Source organism: Vanacampus margaritifer, chromosome 4 (assembly GCF_051991255.1).
Source record: "Vanacampus margaritifer isolate UIUO_Vmar chromosome 4, RoL_Vmar_1.0, whole genome shotgun sequence".
Classification (NCBI taxonomy): Eukaryota; Metazoa; Chordata; class Actinopteri; order Syngnathiformes; family Syngnathidae; genus Vanacampus; species Vanacampus margaritifer.
The window spans coordinates 28,419,419-28,445,737 of NC_135435.1; the positions used below are offsets into that span (position 1 = coordinate 28,419,419).

The following is a 26,319-nucleotide window of genomic DNA, read 5'->3' on the forward strand; positions in this document are numbered from 1 at the left end:
TCATGGAAAAGTTTTTGGGGAAATCTAAACCGCAGAACTGAGACCACTTCTCTGAACTTATTCTGTTTCTCGTTGCTATTCCATCCCATCGCACTCAAACACAGGGCAGGAAAGTCTTTCCCTCGAGAAGAGAAGCGAGCAGCCCTGTAATGAAATATGTCAGCATTTGAGATTTGGCTTGAAACCACAAGAGCCCCCTCGACTTGAAGAACAAAGCCGTTTGCCGAGTTTGTTGGAAGTTTTGTAACCCGTCGATATTTTCTCCGCTGCAGGTCCAACAAGCTGGAGGACAAGATCACGTTACTCAAAGGCCGCATAGAAGACATCAGCCTCCCTGTGGAGAAGGTGGACGTCATCATCTCGGAATGGATGGTCAGTACTGAAGTAATGTGGAATGGAAACGGCTTTTTTTCCAAGTCTTGAAAAATATAACACTCCAGCATATTGTCAGTCTTTAAACATCCCCCTTACACGGAAACCAATCAATTGAATTAATCCATTAATAAATCACTTAGGACAGTGGTTCTTAACCTTGCTGGAGGTAATGAACCCCACCAGTTTCCTATGCGCATTCATCAAGCCCTTCTTTATTTAAAAAAAAATATTTTTTTTTTCTTAAATTCAATACATAGGTTAACTGGTGAACAAAATTAACAGGGGGAGTAATTAGTCTTTTCATCCACTCTGGCCAATCTAGCGTTGTCTTGTATTCCCCATCTCCATGCATCTTAGGAAGTGTTCCTTTAGTTTTGCTAGATAGCTAATTGAGCTGGACTAGAATTGCTCAACTTGGAATTGCGACTCATTAGGACGCTGACTCCCATCACTCGAATCAACTCAACAACAACCACCGCAGTTTTCGTAATGGAACCCAGGGGCAGCAGATACAATGAAAACAGCAGAGGCCCCAGAAATGACGGTCTTTTTTTCCGGGGAATAAATAGCAAGTAGCAGACTGTAACCACTCCTCCGATGAATATGCATTGGACTCGGGGTACTCTTCGTCGTCCGATTGAACGTCCGCCTGTGCAGAAGTGCTCGGTTGTGCTCCGCGTTTTCCGGTGTGAGCATCGCTAGCCGGTGAACCTTTATGACGTCGTCATAGCCGCCGCGTCAGCGCTTCCAACTTCGGCGTCAACCTCGGAGTCACCATCATCATCATCGATGATGATCATCGTCGTCATCAATGTGCTCTTTAGCGTTGGTCGATGCTTTTCGTCTTTGAAAAAAACTGCTCGAGCGTGAGCTGCTTGCAACCGGCTGCCATGTTCTCTTCCCTTCCCCAGCCATTGTCCCCTCTAGCTCCGCCTCACGTCTTCTACTGACGCCTACCCAATCTTGTCAAAAGAGAGTCATTGCTGCCATCTAGGGGCCAAAAAGTCATTAGGCTAACTAGATCTTGCTTGAAACTTTCACAGCAGCTGGCCAAGGCTTTCCTCCACCCGTTTCAAAAAAAAAAAATTGGATGACTTCTTTTAACGTCATTGGCGGCCCTCCGTAGGTTTTTACTTGACGTCTTTTAACGTCCATGGCAGTCAAAGAGTTAAAAATATCACACCAACCGAATCCGACTGTCCCAACCCAACCGTGACTACTTTTAGTGGTTGATCGCTCGGCTTGTGCTTTGATGACGCTAGCTCGGAGAACGAATGAAATATGTAGGAAACATTAATCATCCATACTCTGAACGCACCTTGCAGCACCACGGCTCGGGCAGTTTGTGCCGCGGGTGCGGCTTTTGATGGACCAGGCAGAGGTGGCCCTAATGCGGTAGGCATAAAAAGTAGTAGTAGTGCTAAGTGAAGGAAAATAATTTACAGGATCCCTCAGTAGGATTGGATAAGAACCCTGTGGAACACCATACGTCCCATTGTACATGACTGTGAATTCATATTGCACATATTCGTCCTACCACTTCCTTTTTTTTGCTCAACATGGTTAGTATGAAGCGATGACAGGTTAAGAACCAATAACTTAGTATAGAACTTGACCCCCTACCTCCAGAATTATCTGAATTTGTCACCTTACTTTGTTTCCAGCTTTGTCTGAACTTTTTGAAAAGGGCTTTTTTGTCTTCATGCATGACTGCCCAAGTGCACAAAACACAAAAGGCAGACTATGGATTGATCAAATATAGGAGCCACTCATAATAACTTATATTTAGTAATTAAAAAAATTGAGGGTGACCCAGGCAGCCTTACATTGTTATGTTATCAACCGCATCTGCTTTACATTTTTTTACACATGTCTTAAATCAGATTGCACTTAAACCATAATGCTCTCTGAATACCTAACCAGCAGGAGCAGTCTTATTTTGACTTGATGCCCATTTATCAGCGAGAGATTCTGTATGGCGATACAGGCAGGGACGGCCAAAGTTGAACGCACCGCTGGAGTCATCCCTAATTCATGAGCCCCCTGTATCGGTCACCCCCCCCTCCCCCCACCATCCATCGTGAAACCCCAGGGTCACGAACAGGGGTCGTCAGCCAGAGCCTTCCTATCCCGTCACTGGGGAAATTGAAATTGGGCAAGTGACACGCCGGTGCAACGGTGAGGGATAGCGGGCATAATATCTAATGACACTGGCTCACAGAGCGCTAATATATCGAAGAATCTTCTCATCACTTCTCATCAAGGCTGCAGTGGCAGACGTTTCTCAGAGACAACAAGATTTAAAAGGTTGTCCTCTAATCTGCTTTTATAAAATGCAGAACATTACAATGAATGAGTTGTGCATTTATAGACTTCCTGTCCACTGCAAAGACTTGGAACAATATTTTGACGACCTTGGTGAATAATAAGTTAAGCTTTCAATGATCATCTAGAAAGTGTAGATACTCCCCATAAAATTTGTCATTAAAATTCATGCATTAATTACTGTGAAATTAAAAATAATTTGGGAAAAAGGCAAACATCCCTGGCTTGACGCCATCATAATTCATTGTCTTCTTACTTTGCTTCTGACAAACGACGCAGCGTTCGCACGACATTCAAAGCCATCAGATAACGGCACACCAATGGCTGGCTGTCACCAGGTGAGAAATGATTGGTAGTCAAAATAAGCAGCAAGCTACACGACTGACTGACATCAGTGGGGGTCACACTTTACAAGACGATTTTCAAGGAGGTCTCGCAACTCTACCAGATGTTCACTATTCAGGATCTCTTTGTAGATGTGCAACACAAAGACCAGAACTTTTCAGATACAGCTCTTTTCGTTCAAGTCAGATGAAATCTGCCAATGAATGAGTGGGACCACTATTTCAATCGATTTATTTAAAGTGCAAAATCAATCCATTCCTGCAGAGCATGTAAAGTTGTCTATCATCAACATAACAGTGGTAATTAAAACTATATTCGGAAATAGTCCCACCCAAAGGCAAGCATGTTTATGCAAAACTACAGGGGGCCGAAGACCCATCCCTGTGGCACACCCGAGATGACTGCAGAATGTATAGACAAACATCCAACACTCTGGGCTCTGATAGAAAGAGTGGGGGTCAGGCGAGTGCATGGCCGTAAACCCCAATCTAAAAGCAAACTGTGCTCCGCGTCGGTATTGAGGAAATTAAGTAACCAGCCACAAACAAAAAGTATGTATTGGATCTGGTGATTTATTGAAACAAAACTTGTCATCGTTACTTATAGAAATGCTTTAAGGCAGTGGTCCTCAACCCTGATCCTCAGGGACCGGTATCCAGCCTGTTTTCCATGTCTCCCACAGTCAACACAGGTGGAGATCGTTATCAGCCTTCTCCAGAGATTGCTGATTCGCTGATGATATGAATCACCTGTGTTGGCTGTGGGAGGCATGGAAAACAGGCTGGATACCGGTCCCTGAGGACCAGGGTTGGGGAACTCTGCTTTAAGGTCTCACAAAGTTGGATATATGATTTAGCTATTTAAAAACAGGATTGTGTTGCTTTTATAGAGTTGAATGTCACATGGTGTTGTGAAGAAATGTAATTTTTTTTGCCACTATGGTCAGCTATGGCGCAAAGGGAATCATACAGTTCATTTCCAGTTGTCAGCGTCGTTAATGCGCACAGGGGGACAGCGTTAACAGGACTAATGGACGGAGGTCCGTGATGAATGTGCTGTGTCAGTAGTGATGGTGATGGAGGAAGAGGAGGCAGATGAGTGTCTGTCTGTCTTGCTAGTGTTTGAAAGACTGTTTTTAGTAGCGCCGCTGTCATTTCATAACTCACACCATTGATCGCTCGTCTCTCTCTCTGGCACACTGAAAAACAAATACTGAGCATCAGATAAGAGACCAGAGGGCTGCTGGCGTTCATGAGGTCCCCAAAGACTAAATAAAGACTCTGAGCAAGATCAATCACAAGTGATGGGCCTGCTCGCTTTGGAGTGTTGCTTTAGCGTTGCACATTCAGAAATGGATACAGAACTAAGTTTTTTTGGTCCGTGCAGTAAACATTAAAGCACATTGAGATGGAGATTGAACTGAGGTTCTTTCAAGAACTGTCTCAAGATGCTGGTCAAGTGATTCAGTACCAATTATGTTCCCAAACATATTGTCGCTGCTATGTGAAAAGCACTTATGTCCATTTAAAAAAACAACAAAAAAAAAACGTTTTTAGGATGTCTGCATTCAGTTTCATCCCAAAAATATATAAATGTAAAAAAAAAAAAAAAAAGAAGACAAATGATGTGAAAAACACTTATGTCCATTTAAAAAAAAAAAAAAAAATGTTTTAGGATGTCTGCATTCAGTTTCATCCCAAAAATATATAAATGTAAAAAAAAAAAAAAGACAAATGATGTGAAAAACACTTATGTCCATTTAAAAATAAAAATGTTTTTAGGATGTCTGCATTCAGTTTCATCCCAAAAATATTAAAAAAAAGACAAATGTGAAAAACACTTATGTCCATTTAAAAAAACAAACAAACAAAAAAATGTTTTTAGGATGTCTGCATTCAGTTTCATCCCAAAAATATATAAATGTAAAAAAAAAGAAAAAGACAAATGATGTGAAAAACACTTATGTCCATTTAAAAAAAAAAAAAAAAATGTTTTTGGGATGTCTGCATTCAGTTTCATCCCAAAAACATATAAATGTAAAAAAAAAAAAAAAGACAAATGATGTGAAAAACACTTATGTCCATTTAAAAATAAAAATAAAAACTTTTTTAGGATGTCTGCATTCAGTTTCATCCCAAAAACATAAATGTAAAAAAAAAAAAAAAGACAAATGATGTGAAAAACACTTAAGCCCATATTTTTTAAAACGTTTTTGGGCTGTCTTCATTCAGTTTCATTCCAAAAATATATAACTGCAAAAAAAAAAAAAAAAAAGGACAAAAATGGCAGTGATATATGTGTTTATAGTTACCTTAGTGCTTATGGACTATTTTTAGTACTATAACCATCAAATGTAAATTTCAATTGCATGATTATGAGAGGCAATAGAAAATCACCCCAAAATGTCTCCAGATGCACTTGTTTTTTTTGGCAACAGAATCATTAAATGGGAAAGTCCAAATTCATAATCGTCATCTACGGTAATTTGAAATCCGCATTTTTTTTTCTTCATGCATTTATTTTAAAACAGTACCGCAAACTCATCAGACATCAGTTTGGCACGAACAAGAGATTATAATATTTAGGCCTATTTCTAATCATTTATTGTATTTTTTTAATTTATATTTTAATTGGGGCTTAAACTATTGATAATAAGGATTATAAAGCATATTTGAGCAACTTACTTGACTTGATATAAGTGTATATAATCCATCCATCCATTTTCTTAACCGCTTGTCCTCACAAGGGTCGCGGGGGTTGCTGGAGCCTATCCCAGCTGGCTTCGGGCAGGAGGCGGGGGTACACGGGTAGAACATGCAAACTCCACCCAGGAAGGCCGAAGCCCAGACTCGATCTCTCTCTTTTTCAATCAAAATACACAAATGATAAAAAAATGTAATCACCCTTGTAACAATGATTGCGTCTCATGCAAGTTAACCCCGCCCCCGTAGTCCCGGGCAGGCACTTAAGACTATTATCAAAGACCACAGACCCCCCCTTGATTCTAAAATGGAAGTTCATAGTTCTCCCAAAAGATTAGTCGTACCTTCTTGATCAAATGTTGCAGGGCAACTCGAAAACTCCTAAAAGCACAAATTCCAACACGTCACAATTGATCAAATCAGATGAGCGCGCGCGTGTCAGCTGGTAAATGAATAGCTGCCCCTACTTTAGCCTCATTTTTGGCGCGGGGAGCATCAGGAGCATCGCCTGCCTGGAAAGAGAATGGAAGTCATCAGTCATCTTCTTTTTTTTTTGGTCTGTCTGACTGTCAATCAGTCACGTCGCACGCACACATCTGACAGGTTCACGTGTGTCTGTGTAAAAATGTTGATTTATTGGTTGCATCTTCTTTTTTTTAATTCTTTTTTCTGGAGAGCTCAGTATTGTTCATTCGGTAATTTTACCAATTTGACATGTCATCATCATTGCTCTCCTTTTTTTAAAAAAAATATATTTATTTTTGTATGTGCGAGTGTGTGTGTATTCATTAGTTCACCTAAAACCTATTAAAAATCCCATACCGTTCACCTAAACCGAATACTTCAGAATCCAGCTAGAGTTGTGAGGTTGTCAGGAGACCCGAGGAAGGATCAAAGAAAAGAAAGGAAAGTGAACATTCATTTGCTTTTTTTTTGCTTTTTCTGGAGAGCTCCGTATTGTTCATTCGGTAATTTTACCAATTTGACATGTCATCATCATTGCTCTCCTTTTTTTATTATTTTTTTAATTTATTTTTTTGTATGTGCGAGTGTGTGTGTATTCATTAGTTCACCTAAAACCTATTAAAAAAAATCCCATACCGTTCACCTAAACCGAATACTTTAGAATCCAGCTAGAGTTGTGAGGTTGTCAGGAGACCCGAGGAAGGATCAAAGAAAAGAAAGGAAAGTGAACATTCATTTGCTTTTTTTTTTTTTTTCTTGGAGAGCTCAGTATTGTTTATTCGGTAATTTTACCGATTTGACATGTCATCATCATTGCTCTCCTTTTTTTTTTTTTTGTGTGTACACATTAGTTCACCTAAACCGAACACTTTTTGTCTGTCTGACTGTCAATCAGTCTCGTCGCACGCACACATCTGACAGGTTCACGTGTGTCTGTGTAAAAATGTTGATTTATTGGTTGCATCTTCTTTTTTTTATTCTTTTTTTTCTTTTTTTAATTTAAAAAAAAAAAAATTCTGGAGAGCTCAGAATTGTTCATTCGGTAATTTTACCGATTTGACATGTCATCATCATTGCTCTTTTTTTTTATTTTTATTTTTTTTTTAGGTGTGAGAGCCAAAATGAACTTTTTATTGCTTTATTTTCATTTTTTTATTTTTTATTTATTTTTTTCTGGAAAGCTCAGTATTGTTCATTCGGTAATTTTACCGATTTGACATGTCATCATCATTGCTCTTTTTTTTTTTTTTTTTTTTGGTGTGAGTGCCAAAATGAACTTTTTATTGCTTTATTTTTATTTTTTTATTTTTTATTTTTTCTGGAGAGCTCAGTATTGTTCATTTGGCAATTTTACCAATTTGACATGTCATCATCATTGCTCTCCTTTTTTTTTTTTTTGTATGTGTGTGAGCGTGTACTCATTAGTTCGAACACTTTTTGTCTGTCTGACTGTCAATCAGTCACGTCGCACGCACACATCTGACAGGTTCACGTGCGTTGTTGTTGTCAAAATGTTGATTGATTGGTTGCATTTTCTAAGACTTAAGGTGGTTTGTTGCTTCCGTTGTTCAACGTGTATCAAAAAGTTTCAAGAGTCTTACCACAAAATATTACGAGTTTTCCACTTCGCTTGTGGACGGATGATGTCGACATCGGCGTGGCGCTGTATGATTATTATTATTATTTTTTTCCCTCTGTACTAAGCTCAAGGGGGTCATCAATGGGAAAGTCTGTTTATTTAAGTCACCAACCGTGAGAAATATTTTAAAAAGGGGGGAAAAAAGTGTTGAACATGAACATAAGTCATGTCTGAAAAGAGCCAAATTTTCCCGTGTTTAAATCGAACGTAAAAAAGAAAAAGCCGTAAAACGTTTCTAATAAATGTCAAACATAGTTAACACACTTTTCTCATCAAGGCTTTCACATTTTTTCTCTCGTTTAAACATTTTCAATATTCAAACCTTGATACATTTAATGAAATCGGTACATTACTGTAAAGAAAAATGAGAAATCAGCGAAACAGCAAATCCTTGAAAAGTGAACCGATCCGCGTTATAAGCGAAGGAACAATATTTTTATTTAGCCTTTTAACAGAAGTAGAATTGATTTTTTCTTTTTCTAGTAACCACATCATTGTCATTATTTTGTGACCTTTTTGTAAACCTGGAATTTACATCCGTGAAATTCATTCAAATGAGTTGAAATGAAATGAGCAGCAATTTAGAATTGTGGGAATATGCTTTAAAAAAAAAAAAAACACGATTTCCAATACGGTCTCATTCTGGTATTATTACAATCTGATCATCGTTTTTCTAAAGTTGAATTTTTAGTCTTCCACTCCGTCATGCAACATGACAATCAACCTGGTAGTTTTTTTTTTTTTGCTGGCTCACTAAAAGGTCATTGACCTTCAGTACCGTGGTTGAAAACTCTTATCTGGTGCGTTTTCAAATAAGACTATAGAACAATAAGTATAAGCTTTTTGTGACAAATGTAACAAAGCTGTAAAAGTGTTTGCTATTTTTTGTGTGTGTTTTTTTTTGTCTTGATGCAAACTGTGAGAGGCCACAGGGAGATGTGTTTTATATGCTAATTTTGTTAATGTGTATAAGCTGTTTCAGCCCATTCTCATTAGGCTTTTCATTAGTCTCTTATGTAAATGCAAAGTGGCTATACTGCAGTATGTCACTCGCACAACCCCGGCTCTCTGAACTTCGCTCTTGTCTCGCGTCTCGTCATATTAGCTTCACAGAGCATTAGCCGCTTTCGCGCTGCCTGTGAAAGATTCTGTGTGATTGCACGCAGAAAATCTGTAACAGCGACGGGATGTCACCTGATTACCAGCAGCGGGAATCTTTGAATCTCTCACGATTCGATTCCGAATTTTTGGGCCTGCGATTCGATTCAGAAGCGATTTTCGATTAAGAGCGATTTTTCATTCACAACAATTTGATTGACAATGAATTTTGCTTCAATCTACAGATGTGCAAGGAATTAATTGTAAGGATCTACTCCAGTCTGACTCGCTAATGCTAATTAGCGCGCTACTGGCGGCACTTTTATCACTCAAAAGAACGGCGCCACACTGCAAAAAAAACAAAAAACGATGGGATGTCACCTGATTACTAGCGGCGGGAATCTTTGAATCTCTCACGATTCGATTCAGATTTTTTGGGGTCTGCGATTCGATTTTCGATTGAGAACGATTTTTGATTCAAAACGATTTGATTGACAATGATTTTTGCTTCAATCTATAGATGTGCAAGGAATTGTAATGATCTACTCTAGTCTGACTCGCTAATGCTAATTAGCGCGCTACTGGCGGCACTTTCATCACTAAAGAACGGCTCCACACTGCAAAAAAACAACTTTTATTGGAATAACTTGATCGTGACTTTTTCTTTCTACTCTCTAATGTGGCTACAACTTAGCAGTGTATTGGAACCACACTGCCCCTCAGTGGCCAAACCGGGTACAACATGAACAGCGCTCCACATAAAGGCGCACACAGACAAAGGCAAGACAGTATAAAATAATTTAAATAAAATCGATTTTGGGACATTTAAAATCGATTTTTAATCGTACTAAATGAGAATCGTGATTCTTATGGGAAGCGATTTTATTTTATTTTTTTTGGGGGGGCACACCCCTACTGATTACCATTATGTTGTGCTGAAAGCAATAGTCACTGTCCAAAACACCAGACGCTGTCATCATACGTATCTAATTATAAAATTGCAGGATCTCATGTTACCGTGGGAAAGTGCAGAGTAGCGTCAATAACGTACCCCAACTCCTCGTACCATAATGAAGTGGCTGTAACACTCGGTAATTAATATCTGAATGTATAAAATGGTTGGGGTGTGGACCTTTTGTGAAGGCAGCGTGGGCAGTAATCCCGGACCATCATTTGGACCATAAAGGTGTGCCTCTTCTCACAGGCCTCTCCCTCATATCCCTTTTCCTTCAAGTGAAGCAGTGTCCCGTGAAATTGGCACTAAATTATGAGGCCGGCGTACGCTTGTGTGAGGGTTTTAAAAACGGTACAGCGTTAAGGTCATTGACTGGACCATAGTCAGCAACAATGAGCGCATCGGACTTTGCATCGGGACCGATCCAGCATCAACAAACAAGGAATGTAACGTGCCGGTCGGTTCAGGGTTTTCTGCAATCATCACCAGCAGTTATCAGCTCTTAATATTGATGGTGGTGATTATGAGGTCAAAGATAGAAATCATTGTTGCTTCCCTTGTTTGCCCCCCCCTACTAATGCTATCACTATTTTTAGTATTGATTAATCGACTAATTGGATTCATTAAAAAAAAAATTGTGATTTAAAAAAAAAAAAAAGGTGGGGGGGGGCTATTTTACCGATTCGGTTATTGTTTTCCCAAACTAAAAAAAGGACTACAGAAATCTGTGAACAATTACTGTTGATATGCTGAAATCAGAGGATTTGGACAATTAAAAAAAAAATAAAAAAATGAAATGCTGCCTTAATTTAAATACCTCCTCCTTAGGGATGCACGATAATGCTTTCTTCAACCGATACAGATAAACCAATCGTTTAGAAAGTGCCGATGTCGATAACCGATAAGTCAGCCGATAATTGTTTGCAAAATTAACTTGAATGCAAATATACTTTTGAGTCCTACTATAACGCCAACATGGACAAAATACATGTAAACATTGTGCAAAGCACCGTGAAGCTAAATTTTATTGATACGTCTGCTTCAAAGAAAACTAGTAACTCATTTTGAGCTTGCCAAAACAAAACAGCCATGTTTAAAAAAAAAAAAAAAAAATGCAAACATTTCTTTATCTGGTTTATCTGTAGGATGTCAAAGTGGTCGATAATTGCCGATAATTATCGGCAGATTTCTTCATTATCTGGTTTATCTGTTTGACGTCAAATTAGTCGATAATTGACGATAATTATCGGCGGATTTCTTCCATTATCTGGTTTATCTGTTTGACGTCAAATTAGTCGATAATTGCCGATAATTATCGGCGGATTTCTTCATGATCTGGTTTATCTGTTTGACGTCAAATTAGTCGATAATTGCCGATAATTATCGGCGGATTTCTTCATTATCTGGTTTATCTTTTTGACGTCAAATTAGTCGATAATTGCCGATAATTATCGGCAGATTTCTTCATTATCTGGTTTAGCTGTTTGACGTCAAATTAGTCGATAATTGCCGATAATTATCGGCCACCGATATTACCGTGCATCCCTGCTCCGGTTGTTTATCTCAGTTGAGTACCCCCCCCCCCCAAAAAAAACTACCTTTTGCTAATCTTCCGCTCCTTGTCCAGACTTCCTCGTCACGTACTACAATGTGTTGTCATCACACACTCATATACTTGCTTAACATCCTGGCCCTCACCTCACCTTGTCCATTTGTGCCCTCATAAAAATAAAAAAAAGGAACCGTCCAATGCTTGCAATTCTCAGTATTATTGATGGCCCGAGTCTGAAAGAAAGCGTTATCGTTATAAGAAGTACCAACAAATCATAAAATAGTAGATGCTACACGTCTGAGAAAGATGTCTCATCTTTTACTTTCAAGATCGGTTGAATCGGTTAAAAGTCCCCTACACTCGATCTCCGTTTCGCCCAGTGCCTCAAATATTGAAATCGCACAGAATGCAATGAATTAATTTGTTTGGCAGGTGAGCCGATCTGCTGGTTCGAGGGGCGACGGGTAGAAAAGGCCGTTTGTCAGCAGAAAGCGACCATGATGTAGACAAAACGCAATTTCAGCATTAATGAAATAATAGCACGCTTAATGTCTTTATCTGCTGGAGCGGGACAGCACGTCGTCTCAGGGTCAAATTTGGATGTTTTGTTTTCACGGTCAGAGTCAATTCAACTTTTCACTGCTTAGAAGTACAATTAAAACTAACAGTATTTATATGTTTCAATTCCATCAAGTATGTGCCTATCCATTGACACAACTTTATCTCTTTGACTGCCAAAAACGTTAAATAACGTTTAGTAAAATCCTATGGAGGAGTGCCAAAGACATTAAAAGACGTTTTTTTCCCCTCAAAACAGAGGTGAAACTAACCATTTTCTATTGTTGATTACTGAAAAACGGAATAAGGTAGAAACAAACTTTTTTTTTTCTGATGAAAGATGAGAATCCAATCTTTCATTTGGTAGTATGTGTGTTTCCATAGTCCAAACACATCATTTTCTGTGGACCTTGAAAGATCAGTCAAAAATGCTTAAATCGGCTGGCACCCACGGCATCCCTTTTCTGAAAACGTCTGGCAGTCAAAGAGTTAAACCCAAATAGTTTAAGCCTTTCTTTTTTTTAATATATATTTATACAAAATGTTTAGTTCTATCAAAATGTGACATGGATTTAATTTCTGCTTCTTCTTTTTTTTTTTTGTCTTTGACAGGGTTACTTTTTGCTATTTGAGTCCATGTTGGATTCCGTCCTGGTGGCCCGAGACCTCTATTTGGATGACGGCGGTTCAGGTAGCGGCTCACACCTTCGCTTCATCACCGAAAGACGGACACATGATAAGACACATAACACGTTAAACTGTTTACTTTGGGGGGGGGGGGGTGCTACTTTAAACTAAATCTAAAAAAAATTTCGTAGAAAAAAAAAAAAGTGTGAGTGTCGTCTGAAAAATACAATAATTTTGTTAAAACCTGCCCCAACATTTTTTTTCAGAATGTCCGCACTACAAAAGTTGCTGTATTACTTATTCTAGATTTTATTCATGTCTGTAGAAAAATGCACCCGTGCATGACTTGTACACAATAATGAGCCGGCCCACTAATCGGGGTGCGACTAATAGTTGCACCAAACAGCTGAAGGGGAACAATTCAGTCCGCTGGGAATCCATTGGAACTGCCATCATTATGTCCACTCGTGGCCATTCAATTAAAGTCTCCTGTGGAAAGAAGAGAAAGAAACATGCTGGCAGTCTGGCGTTAGTTTTTTTGGGTTTTTGGTTTTCATAGGATGCCATATGGCATGACAAAAACCTCGTCCCAACCTCAAAAGTTCAAGTTGACCTTTTGAAGGTCGGCAACCCATCCAAACATTCACCCTCAGCTTAAGCACTTTTGTAGAGAAATCAGAGACCCCTGACTTAAACCCCATCAAACACGTTTTCAGATGAACTCAATTTGGATCCCTTTTTATTCAAAATCGGTACATGATTTCAAATTGACAGTACAGAAAACATACCAAAAAATGAATTATGATTAATGATGTTTGGTCTCGGGGTGCACCGATCACAATTTTCTGTCCGATTACCGATTTTTTTAAAAAAAAAAAAAGTCTGACCTGCCAATTCCAACTTTTGCCGATTTCCATAATTTTTTTCATAACAAGCACCATTACACCTTCAGACTTCCAATCTTATTTCATTGGAAAACATTGAACAATATCTGCGAAATAATACAAACCGGTTGTTTTAACTGCAAAGTAAGTATTTCTCTGAAATAAAAATGAAAAGCCGGCAGAAGAGAGCAGCGGCGGACTTTTTCAGACCTCTGAGGAGGGAATTGAGATCAGTGGAAAAGATCGGTTTATATTTAAGGGATCGGCCGATCCCCCAAAACAAAGGAAATCGGGGGCCGATAAATCGGCCGGGCGATCGATCGGCACCACCCCTAGCTTGGTCCCATCAGGAAAAAGGAAAAAATGTTGATCATTGTTTTCCAAAGTAAAAGCAGATGTTTTGATTCAACACAATCAGTCTGCTTTCATTGAGGACTACAGAAATCTATCTATCTAATATATATATATATATATATATATATATATATATATATATATATATATATGCTGTATTAAATGTATTAACTCTTTGACTGCCAGACGTTTTCAGAAAAGGGATGTCGCCAGTGCCAGCCGATTTAAGCATTTTGACTGATCTTTCAAGGTCCACAGAAAATTATGTGTTTGGACTATGGAAACACACATACTACCTAATGAAAGATTGGACTCTCATCTTTCATCAGAAAAAAAAGTTTGTTTCTACCTTATTCCGTTTTTCAGTAATCAACAATAGAAAATGGTTAGTTTCACCTCTGTTTAAAAAAAAAAAAAAACGTCTTTTAACGTCTTTGGCACTCCTCCATAGGATTTTACTAAACGTTATTTAACGTTTTTGGCAATCAAAGAGTTAAAATAGTTTGATTAATTTAGTTACACACACTGACAATGAGCGCGCTACTGCCACCTACTGTAGTGGATGTACAATTAGGCTTTATTCAGTATGGCAAAAAAAAAAAAAAAAAGCACCGAAAAGAAAATCCCACGAGACTTTAACCTCATAGAAACAGAAAATTGGAAACTTGGCAAGTTTGACGATGAATTTAAATATCTGTGGATTTTGAATGAGGTCAAAATGCCCACCCTAAGCATTAGTAAGGTGAGCTTTGGTCCTCCATTCTATATTATTATTATCATTATTATTATTATTATTATTATTATTATTATTATTATTATTATTATTATGATTGCATGCCGTTTTTATACATCTGTCTCTCATCCTTAAGTGTGTCTCAGCACGCTTTGCACGGCACACTGTCCCGGGAAAAGGGATCTGGTTTTTGCCCCCGCTCCCTCCCCCTCGCCATCTACTCTTTCACAGCCGACCAATGAGGGGGCTCAAGAGAGCAAGTGTAGAGTCGGGGGGCGGTGGGGGGGGGGCATGACAAACGGGCTGAGAGCAGCGAGTCGAGAAGGACGCAGATGTCAAAGCCATGAATCTGGGGACACCGTGGCGCCCCCTTCCTCGTAGTCTTCCCCCCCCTTTTTTTTTTCTCCATTCGCAGTACAGTAAGCCCCTCCCTTCGCCTGCTCAACTTTTTTTTTGTCTCCATTGCTTTTGCAGCGCATTCGTCAACTAAGCCCGTCCAAATTTTTGCCAAATCAGCAAAAGCCCAACCCGCTCTTGATGATGGCGATCTTGCTTGAGTAATCCGAGTCCGATGAAAGGGACGCGCAAAACGCCGCCATCACGCATGGAGACGCTCACGTGGTCACGAGAGACCGTGACTTGCCCGTGGCTAAGCTGTCGCCATTTTTTCGCACAATTTATGGCCCGATGCAGTGAAGGTTACGTGAAGCTGAACGGCAAACCGTATGTCGGGCTAAATAAATTGAACATGCTGAATGGAAGGGATATCATTTTTACAATGATCGAAAATTGGAGTTTTGCTCTTTTTCTAGCCTACAGCCAAGGTTGTCTGCACATCACAATTATTTTTTCCTCATAAAGCTCTTTATTAGACCCTTTGCGGGGCTACGGAAGTGAAGGCTTTAGACAAATACTTTTGCATAATAATCCTTACCAGAGGATCTTTTCAATATTATGAAAATAAAAATAGACATCAAATGCAACTAAACTAGTGCAGCAGCAAAAACAGCAATATGGTTTTTTTTTTTTTTTGCTTGTCTTTGTGCTGTACCTTGAACAAAAAGTGTAACTTGTTTCAAGGGAGGTTTTTATGAGGAATTAAATCACTCTGAAATTCCATTTTGGGGGAAAAAAAAGAAACCCTAAGAGACCACAAAGGTGTAAACGTATGCAAAACTCAACGTAAACAGACCTTGCACCATACATCGCGCTTGCCCCCCCCCCCAAAAAAAAAAGATCTCAACCTTTTTTCAATGATGTACCCGCTGTGAAATTTATTTTCTCGACAAGCTCCCCCTAATCAGCGCAAAGCATTTTTTTGTTGAGAACAAAAAAAAAAAAAAGACTTCAAATAGTGTTGCCATCATTGTCTGATTTATTACATTTTGGAACTTCATTTCATTAATCTCTTGAACTTTTTAAGACATGAAAAGATATTACTAAAAAAGAAAGGATTAAATTTAATGATAGATTTGTGCAAACAAAAATGATCACCATTAACTGTTCTCCTTTGGGGTCATCGTAAAGATCTGTTCTCAAAAATAAATCTTCATTTTAAATAAAGTTTTAAAATGATTGACAGGTTGGTAGAATAATCGTACCTTTTAGTCCCAGCAAACAGCAATCAACACCTGTACTGTGCTAGAATAATGGTGCCTTTTATTCTTCGCAAACAGCAATCAACACCTGTACTGTGCTAGAATAATGGTGCCTTTTAGTCCCCGCAAACAGCAATCAACACCTGTACTGTGCTAGAATAATCGTACCTTTTATTCCCCGCAAACAGCAATCAACACCTGTACTGTGCTAGAATAATGGTGCCTTTTATTCCCCGCAAACAGCAATCAACACCTGTACTGTGCTAGAATAATCGTGCCTTTTAGTCCCAGCAAACAGCAATCTACACCGGTACTGTGCTAGAATAATGGTGCCTTTTATTCCCCGCAAACAGCAATCAACACCTGTACTGTGCTGGAATAATTGTACCTTTTAGTCCCAGCAAACAGCAATCAACACCTGTACTATGCTAGAATAATCGTACCTTTTAGTCCCAGCAAACAGCAATCAACACCTGTACTGTGCTAGAATAATGGTGCCTTTTATTCTTCGCAAACAGCAATCAACACCTGTACTGTGCTAGAATAATGGTGCCTTTTAGTCCCCGCAAACAGCAATCAACACCTGTACTGTGCGAGAATAATCGTACCTTTTATTCCCCGCAAACATCAATCAACACCTGTACTGTGCTAGAATAATGGTGCCTTTTATTCCCCGCAAACAGCAATCAACACCTGCACTGTGCTAGAATAATCGTACCTTTTAGTCCCCGCAAATAGCAGTCAACACACTTCAACGCTAAGCAGCAGAATATAACCATCATCAGCGCTTACCTTGACACTAGACCAAAGAGCCGATGGTCCGGTTAAAACGAGCTGCTTAACGGCTGGGCAATGGTACGTATTCCACAGCTGACTCTGCCCGGACCGTGTGCCGCTCCGTCTTTTATTCGTTAACAAAAAGTTGTGAGCGTGAGAAACCGGGCTGTCCAAGCCCTCTCCCAGACACTCTCGAAAACATGTTTGCGAAGCAGGGAAGACTGTAGTATAAACAAGGCATTCAATCCCAAGCTGATTCCGCCCTTTATTTACAAATTGTTGGGCACCTGGATTCGTACAACAGTTCAGGACAACATTTCCTTATATAAGAGGTTACATGAGGACATATCAAACCATGGTTATTTTCCCTTCATATGGACATAAGTGTTTTTCACAGGATGACGACGATATACATGATGGTTTTTTTGGGGGGGTTGTTCTGCAAGATTGGCCTTAGGCTTCTTTCTTGGCTAATGTTGGGTTCACAGTAGGGGGGGGGGGGGGGCATCATATTAGCTGTAACATCATCACCCAGCAGAGTAGCCATACAAATATATCATATGTGAAAACACATTAAAAGACATTTAATAGAAACTGTTACTCTTTAAATCGCCAGTGGTAGCGTAATGCAGTACGGACTTTGTAAGTAGGGCAAAAACCAGGCCAAACCGTCATTTTTTTTTTTGTCATGGCTACTCCTTCAAGAAATTGATGGAGCGCACCACGCCCACAGGACTTCAAGGCGTTCTCCAATTAGTTGTGTTTAATGCTTTGGAAACCATCAAAATTGATGACATCAAGCTTGCCTTGGACTAGAAGTTCGCACCGCTCTCCTTTTTGGTCTTCATGAATGTTTTGGATCTGATTGTATAAAAATATATAATATAATATAATATAAAGATTTGTATCATATACTTTTCTTTTATATGCGTAATTATCGAAGAATAGTAAGCAGCTGTTGGTAATTCATCCCATTCTCTGCATAGCAACTGCCATTTTGTTCCTCTGGCCTTCTCAGTCTACCCGGACCTTTGCAACATCAGCCTGGCAGCAGTGGGAGATGAACAGAAGCACCAAGAGTGCATTGCGTTCTGGGACGACGTGTACGGCTTCAACATGTCATGCATGAGGAAGGTTGTCGTGCCCGAGGCTGCGGTGCAAGTGTTGAACGCAGACACGCTCATCTCCGAACCTGCAGTCATACAGGTAAATGTTCTTCGGGATTTCCAATAAAAGGACATTTTTACTCATTTTATTATTCTCTTATCATGTGTTATTTATCATTTATTTAGAATTAACTGATTATTTTATGCAATAGAAATAACTCTTATGGTCGTTTAAGTTTAGCTCACTTCAACAGGACTAGCTTATAAACTCTCAGACTCCGACATTTGTCTCCAATGTTTACAAAACACTACGGACACTTATGTTCATGCTTTATGGTTATGTACTCCGGTTATGTATTTCTGGACTAAAGTCTTAGAAAAACTTTCCGCTATTTTGGACTGTAGGATACCTTTTTCTCCAAACTTGTGTTTGCTAGGTGACCTAACAACAACTGACTTACCACATAAACAATTTCAATCTACACTTGTAGCCCTTACTATCGCTAAAAAAACAATTCTTGTTAACTGGAAAAATAAACAAACTCTGAATATCGACCAATGGTCTAACCTCCTTATAAATCACATTTTTATGGAAAAAATATCTGCCTCAAATAAAAACCAAATATCAAAATTTATAGAAACATGGTCTACGTATATAGAATTTTTTAACCTAATTCTGGTTACTTAATTCTGTCTGTTAGCGAGAGCCACTACATCGTGATAACTTACATTGATGTTTCTGCATTTGGCAATTTATTATATTATATTTTTAGTATGGGATTTTTTTTAATGGGCTTTAGGTGAACTGATGAATACACACACGCTCGCACGCACACACACACACACACACACGCACATACACATACTCACCCACATACAAAAAAAAAAAATATATATATATATATATATATATATATATATATATATATGTGTGTATATGTATATATATTTAACAAAAAAAAAAAGAAAAATGAGAAAAAAAACATTTATTTTTTTTAAAAAGGAGAGCAATTATGATGTCAAATCGAATGAACAATACTGAGCTCTCCTACAGGAAAAAAAAAAGGACTGGCCTATAAACGATGAAAACAATTTCAACTAAAAATATCGATAGGAACACTTGGTCACTTGGTTGATTGAATATCCAGATTACGTATTAAATAGCTATAATGAAAACTTTTACAAATGAACCAAATTTACGAAAAGTTGAACTTCCTCTTAAAGAAACTTTTACTCTGAGCATGCTGTGACTAAAACACTTAACTAAACTGAGTTGAGCAGTGAGATTAAAGAAAGTCAAAGCGGTTCCACATCTGAACATCGTTACCTCTTTAGCGTCTTTTAGTGTTTGCGGTGCGCTCTCCTCTTCTAATCTCTATGATGCGTTCCATCTGCGCTTGGCCTGTTTGCTAAGCGGCATGTCCTCCGCCCATGTGTGGACGTGATGAATGAGAGGCCAACTTGACGTAATGGAATTTGAATTCTCTAATCGATAGTTTCTCTCCTCCAGTGACAAATAGACAGCCCCGCTCCCCAAATTACAACCACTCTCATCCATTGCCTCTCATTGATACAATCCAATAACATTCTATTAAGGCTGACTGCTACCCCGTAAAATTGAGAGCCCGCTCAAGGAATTATACATTCTGCAAACCTGATGACTTTTCTTTTTTTTTCTCCCACTGAGAACAACTGGGACAAATCGAGGAAAGTTAAACCTGAAACCATTTCAGGCTTCACCGTGCCTGCTCTGTAAATCTTTTCATGTTATGAGGCTTGTATTTAGATTTAGGCTTTTGTCAAGGTGCAGTGCATAATATGGACCCATGTTTTTGATGGACTTTTTCAGCGGGCATTGAGCTCCAATTAAATACTGTTTTTTTTTTTCTTGGAGAGCTCAGTATTGTTCATTCGGTAATTTTACCGATTTGACATGTCATCATCATTGCTCTTTTTTTTTTTTTTTTGAATGTGTATGTGCGTGAGTGCGTGTGTATTCATTAGTTCACCTAAAACCTATTAAAAAATCCCATACCGTTCACCTAAACCGAACACTTCCAGCAAGAGTCGTGAGGCCGTCAGGAGACCCGAGGAAGGACCAAAGAAAAGAAAAGATTTTTTTTAAAAAAAATTTTTAATGAATGTTCCTCGTCAGATCTATCAGTAAATATTTTAGCACAGAACAAAACTATCATGTGCCCCATTCTGTCTGAAACCAGTAAGGGTGCCATTAACTCATTCACTGCCATTGACGGCTATAGACGTAAAAAATATATTTTTTCTATTACTTAAACATTTTTTTCCACTTTTGTTAACAAGCGTATGAAAACCTAGAAAAAGATTATTGTAAATTTAGAACAGATATCAAATTTGTGATTAATCATTAGTTAACAAGTGAAGTCGTGATTAATTACAATTAAAAAATGTAATTGCCTGATGGGCCTAATTTAAAAAAATTAAAAAATAAATAAGGGGCCTTTAATCGTAATTAATCGGATGATAATTTCATATCTGTTATAAATGTACAATAAAAAAATCTAGGTTTTATTAAAAAAAAATTATGAAATGATTTTTTTTTTTAACTCATAGGAATAGTTCACAATTTTTGACGTCTATAGCCGTCTATAGCCGTCAATGGCAGTGAATGAGTTAAAAGTCAGTGGCCTAAAACTTCTAGCAAAATATTTGCCAAGACAATACAGCCAATATTTAGATTCAATTCCCCCCCCCAAAAATTTGAATATACAAACACAGTCATTTATCTTCTTTTTTCTTTTTTTTCACTCAACAGACAATCGATTGCAACAAAGTGTGTCTTTCAGAGCTGGAGTTTGCATCCGACTTTTGCTTGAAGATGACCAAAACCACGGATTGCACAGTAATGCACACTAACACCTACACACGCATCTGAAATTTGCTTTTTCATGCCACTGTTATTTATTGTGTTTTCTGAAGAATGTAGGGTTTATTTCTTATAAGAAGACAGATAATGTGGAACATTTCACACGACACGGGGTCCAACATTCAGCCTTTTGAACCGGCACTGGCTGTGTATATTCATGATATAATATAACTTTCAGTGATTTTTATTTTTAACGTCTTTATACTGTATTATTTATATCTTTATGGTGTATTACGTCTGTGTATTTTTATTTATTTTTTTTGCAATTTTTTTTTTGGGGGGGGGGCATTTTCTGGGCTTTACATCTTGTTCAAGCCATTCCTTATCAACTTAATTTGTGCCAACACAGTTAATCAAAAGTAATTAAGAACACAAATAATGAGTAAAACGTGAATTAAAAATATATTTATAAATATATTTCTCTTTTGACAAAAAAAGAACAATTTCTAAAGTAAAGTTTGCTAATGCTCTTTTGCTGTCGAAAGGACTTTGCAGTGGAAGTGTCAGAAACATCAATCAGCTCACGTTGATGATATAATTTGCTCGAAGCGTGTCATGAAATGTCCAACATGAAATACTAATGCCAACTAGTGGCAGAAAATTTCCTGAGGACCACGAGACATCAAACGTAATTTGCGCAAACACGGTTAATCAGACAGTAACTAAATCTAACGCAACTAATGACCAAAATGTGAATTAAAAAAATATTCTATGTTTGCCAAATTGATTTTCCTGGATTTCGCTAACTACCAAAGTTTGCTAATGCCAAAGTTTGCCATCAATCAAATATCAAACATGCTGTGGAGAGAAAGGACATTGCTGTACAAGTGTCAGAGACATCAGTCAGCTTGTGTTGATGGATTTAAGATGATATCAGTCAATCGGATGTCTCAGGGTTTCCAATCCAAGCATTGAACTTAATGGGACTTTGAATTACCTGTCATAAAACAGGGAACATTCTCAGCTTGCTTGGCTTGACTAACAACCCATTTTCCCTCTTTCATGATTGATCAATATTTTTTTTACAGTCGTCCTAATTCCTCTTTTTCTTTGTGTCTCCCTCTGTACAGCTATAAAATCTAAATCTAAATCTAAATTTAAGAGCGTAACTGTCCAAGACGATGTGGCACTTGCGACTATATAACTCGACAAATATGATATCCTATTCAGGTAGATAATGATGGTCTTGGTGGTGGAGACATCATCAGCACATTTTGAGATGAAGTCCAAGACAGATGAAGCGTACGTACTCTTCCAGGTCCATTTCTCCCTTCTGAGCAGCCGCTTCCCTGAACGTTTGCCAGTTAGTGCTCTAAAAACAATCAAATGTTCAGATAGTCTACACACAACACAACAATCGTGGGGGGGGGGGGGGGGGGGGGGGGCTTTGAAAACAAAGTTTTCAACTCTCTAAGTCAAAGACAGAAATAGACTTCAGAAAAGAAAAGTTTGAAGCCTTAAGCTGAGGTGTAGGTCAACTGCAACACATGAATTAAGTTGTGTCCTCAGTTGGTGTTAGCTAAAAACACAAAAGCGTATAAAATGCTTTACGAGCCCATTTTCCCCGCCACCACATCCCTCACCCGAACTTCCTCCAATGACTAAGCCACATTTCACTGTGTTGTGAGCAGCCTGCAGCAGGAGCGCCTCACTTTAATGTCTCCTGTCCTGATGCTCTGCATTGTGACGCGTGTTGTGGTGCAGCCTTTTGTGTTGTGGCGCAGTGCTACGTAATTTTGTGTAATGGTTTAATGGGTAATCGATTTGTGGTTATTATCTGGCCTCTGCACATTGTGCATATGTTTGCTAAAAGGATGTGTATATGTGTATATATGTGTATACGTGTATATATGTGTTTACGTGTATATATGTGTGTATGTGTGTATGTATATATATATATATATATATATATATATATGTTTGTATATGTCCCTCTTATATATATGTATATGTATATATGTATATGTATATATGTGTATATATATATATATATATATATCTTTGTATGTGTATACGTGTATGTATATGTGTGTATATATGCATGTATATGTGTGTACGTATATGTGTGTACGTATATGTGTGTACGTATATATGTGTGTACGTATATGTGTGTACGTATATGTGTGTACGTATATGTGTGTACGTATATGTGTGTACATATATGTGTGTACGTATATGTGTGTACGTATATGTGTGTACGTATATGTGTGTACGTATATGTGTGTACATATATGTGTGTACATATACGTATGTATATGTGTGTACATATACGTATGTATATGTGTGTACGTATACGTATGTATATGTGTGTGTACGTATACGTATGTATATGTGTGTGTACGTATACGTATGTATATGTGTGTGTACGTATACGTATATATATGTGTGTGTACGTATATGTATATATGTGTGTGTACGTATATGTATACGTATATGTGTAAGTGTGTGTATATATATATATATATATATGTCTTATAATTTACATGAGTGGTGTAGATGTTTTCAAATAAGGTGCTTTGGAGAATGTATGGTGTGAAATAGATAAAGCGCTGAATAAGTTACCATTTAGTGTAAATGAGATTTTTTTTGTTGTTGTTTCTGCAAAAGTACAATTAGTAACCCAACAGAGTTGATTCAAAACTCGTTTGCTAATGTTAACATGTGTATATGTATACAGTTACTTTTATAAGCATTCCGCTTCTACTTCAGAGTCCTACGCAATCCTACAAAATAGATAGAGAGGCTTGATGCTCCTTTTTCCAGTTACAAACTGCTTTTCTTTTGGGGGTTTTATTGCAAAGCCGAATCATTCATTTAGTACGCGGCTATCGAAGCGCGCCGGCGTCTTGGGATGTTTTATGCACAATGGGATGTGTCGTTTCTTAATGCTATCAAAAGCCAAGCTTGTATAACACAAGGTATTCCGCAAAGAAGGTTCCGTCGGTCTAAATTGTTCCTCGGCATCAAAGCTGCTTGTCTCAGGATTTACAGATGATTATTGACCTGCACGAGGGTTGCTCTGCTGTCCTAAAGATACCGATCTGGAGTCAGTATTGTCTGCAGATCTTGAGTAGTAGTTAAGGTTAGGATGTGTGAAGGGTAAACTGCTCCTGGACCAGTGCTCGGGGATCGGTGAGGGAGAGCTGCTGCGCCTCTTGCCCTATGATGGAGCGCCTGCTTTTGTTCTCCTGTCGACAGTCCATTCATCAGCTCAGCCTGCCTAACCTTGCATTAAATGAACAGCACAACCCCTGCGTCTGTGCCGCTCACACGCAAGATAAATCCTCTCATTCTCTTTTTTTTTTTTTTTTTCAGCCACCCTTTCTTTACACCGCTTTACATGTACACGCTTGAGCTTATTGTTTGTTTGAAGCCACACACAAGAAGCTGGAAATGTTTGCGTTGTTAGTTGCTACACAGAACAAAACAAATGTCACAAAGAAATTGTGCTGCGTATTAAATGTTTGTCGGAATGAGATGATCTTTGCGCTGGTTATCCGTTGAATCAAAAGTTAAAAGCGCTCCGCTTCGTCTGTCCTTCCTTCCTTTCCTCAGTCTCTCCTTTGGTCTCTTGAGGTCTCCCTGATTTGTTGAAATTTAGATGTCTCTGGGGTTGGTGAAGGACTCTGGAGGTGTCTGGTCGGTGCTGGATTTCACTTTCCTTTCTTTTATTTGGTCCTTTCTCGGGTTTCCTGACGGCCTCACGACTCTGGCTGGAAGTGTTCGGTTTAGGGAAACGGTATGGGATTTCTTTTTATTTTTTTTATATAGGTTTTAGGTGAACTAATGAATGCATGCACGCACATACACATATTCACCCACATACAAAAAAAAATAAAAATACAAAAAAATAAAAAAAAATATATATATATATATATAAAAATTTTTTTAAAAAGGAGCGCAATGATGATGACATGTTAAATCGGTAAAATTACCGAATGAACAATACTGAGCTCTCCAGAAAAAAAAAAAAAAAGTGAACGTATGGAATGCGAACACATATTCACCCACATACAAAAAAAAATAAAAAATACAAAATATATATATATATATATATATATATATGTCAAATGGGTAAAATTACCGAATGAACAATACTGAGCTCTCCAGAAGAAAAAAAAAAGGGGGGGGGGAAAAAAAGTTAAAAGCGGGAATCAAAAATATACGTGAAATCAAAAGTAGGACACCTCAACTTTGAAAGTGACAAATTGAACCATTAGCTTAAAAAAAACGTGTTGCTCAGATTTAATGTACATTCTGTGGGTTTGATTTTTAAACTTTAGTTGTGTTTAAAAAAAAAAAAAAAAAGAACATGAACAAAGTGCAGTGGCGCAGTTGTTAAGTCGCACTTAGTCGTGTGTTGTCTAAGGGAATCACATGTGAGAAGCTGTGGTTGGAGGTAAACCACAGACAAGGACGGTTCAGGCTCCAGCTCAGCGAAATAACGGCAAACTGGCACAGGCTGCAGAAGCCGCACGGGTGGGAATTGACACCAATGCGCTGGCGAGGTGGTCACGCTTGAAGCCTCCACGCCCGGGTAAACCCTATCAAAAGCGCATTAGACCTCTCCGATCATGGCCCCCACCCCCCCCCCCCCAGTCCCCGTCAGCAATCCTCCGTTACCCCTCCCTCTTCATGCCCCCTCCCTCGGTCCCCCCACTGTTGTATAATAGTATCTGGCCGGGCCACTCGGCTAACTGACACATAGCCGAGCGAAAGGGGAGCGATGATGAATTGCTCCCTGTTGGTGTTATCCTTGATGATAATTATTAATTTTCTCTCCCCTCTTCCTGGAGACTTGGCTGGAGCGCTCGCAATGTAGCGGCGCTTCCTCGTGGGCCGTCAGGAAGCCCCCCGTCATCACTTATCACCGACACGTTTGGGCCCCGCGGCGAAATGCTGATGAAATTAAATGCCGTCATTCCGCATTTTCCTGTTTTTTGGTGGCCGTGTGTGTTTGTGACTATCGTGTATACTTGCTTGCCTTCAACTTGGATGGATGGTTGGACTTCAGTATCTGGCTCACAGTTTGTGCTAGCATAGCCGCTAAGTGCTTGAAGTTGAGCTTTAATGGATGAACTGATTTTTGATTGGGTGATTTAGATCTAGGAAACGTGGATGTCAGGTCCACACAAGAACTGAGTGTTGTAATTCTTTAGCTAGAATTGCTCGACAACTCAACTCTATATTTATAGAGCAACTTTTAACTCTTTTACTGCCACGCGTTATCCAAAAAGCACCCCAGTGACAGCCGATTTTGAGCATTTTAACTCATCTTTCAAGGCAAACAGAATATCGTGTACTTTGACCAAATGAAAGCTCGT

The 26,319-nt window shown here is 38.7% G+C and overlaps 1 protein-coding gene across 1 annotated transcript in view; it reads left to right on the forward strand.

Annotated features, from left to right (window-relative positions):
* The window catches only part of prmt3 (protein arginine methyltransferase 3), a 52,347-nt gene that overhangs the window by 12,228 nt on the left and 13,800 nt on the right, over positions 1-26,319 (forward strand). The window contains exons 10-13 of the mRNA XM_077562997.1: positions 273-372; positions 12,627-12,705; positions 18,006-18,193; positions 20,885-20,971. Coding sequence (XP_077419123.1) covers positions 273-372; positions 12,627-12,705; positions 18,006-18,193; positions 20,885-20,971 — 454 coding nt within the window. The remainder of the gene's footprint in view (positions 1-272; positions 373-12,626; positions 12,706-18,005; positions 18,194-20,884; positions 20,972-26,319) is intronic.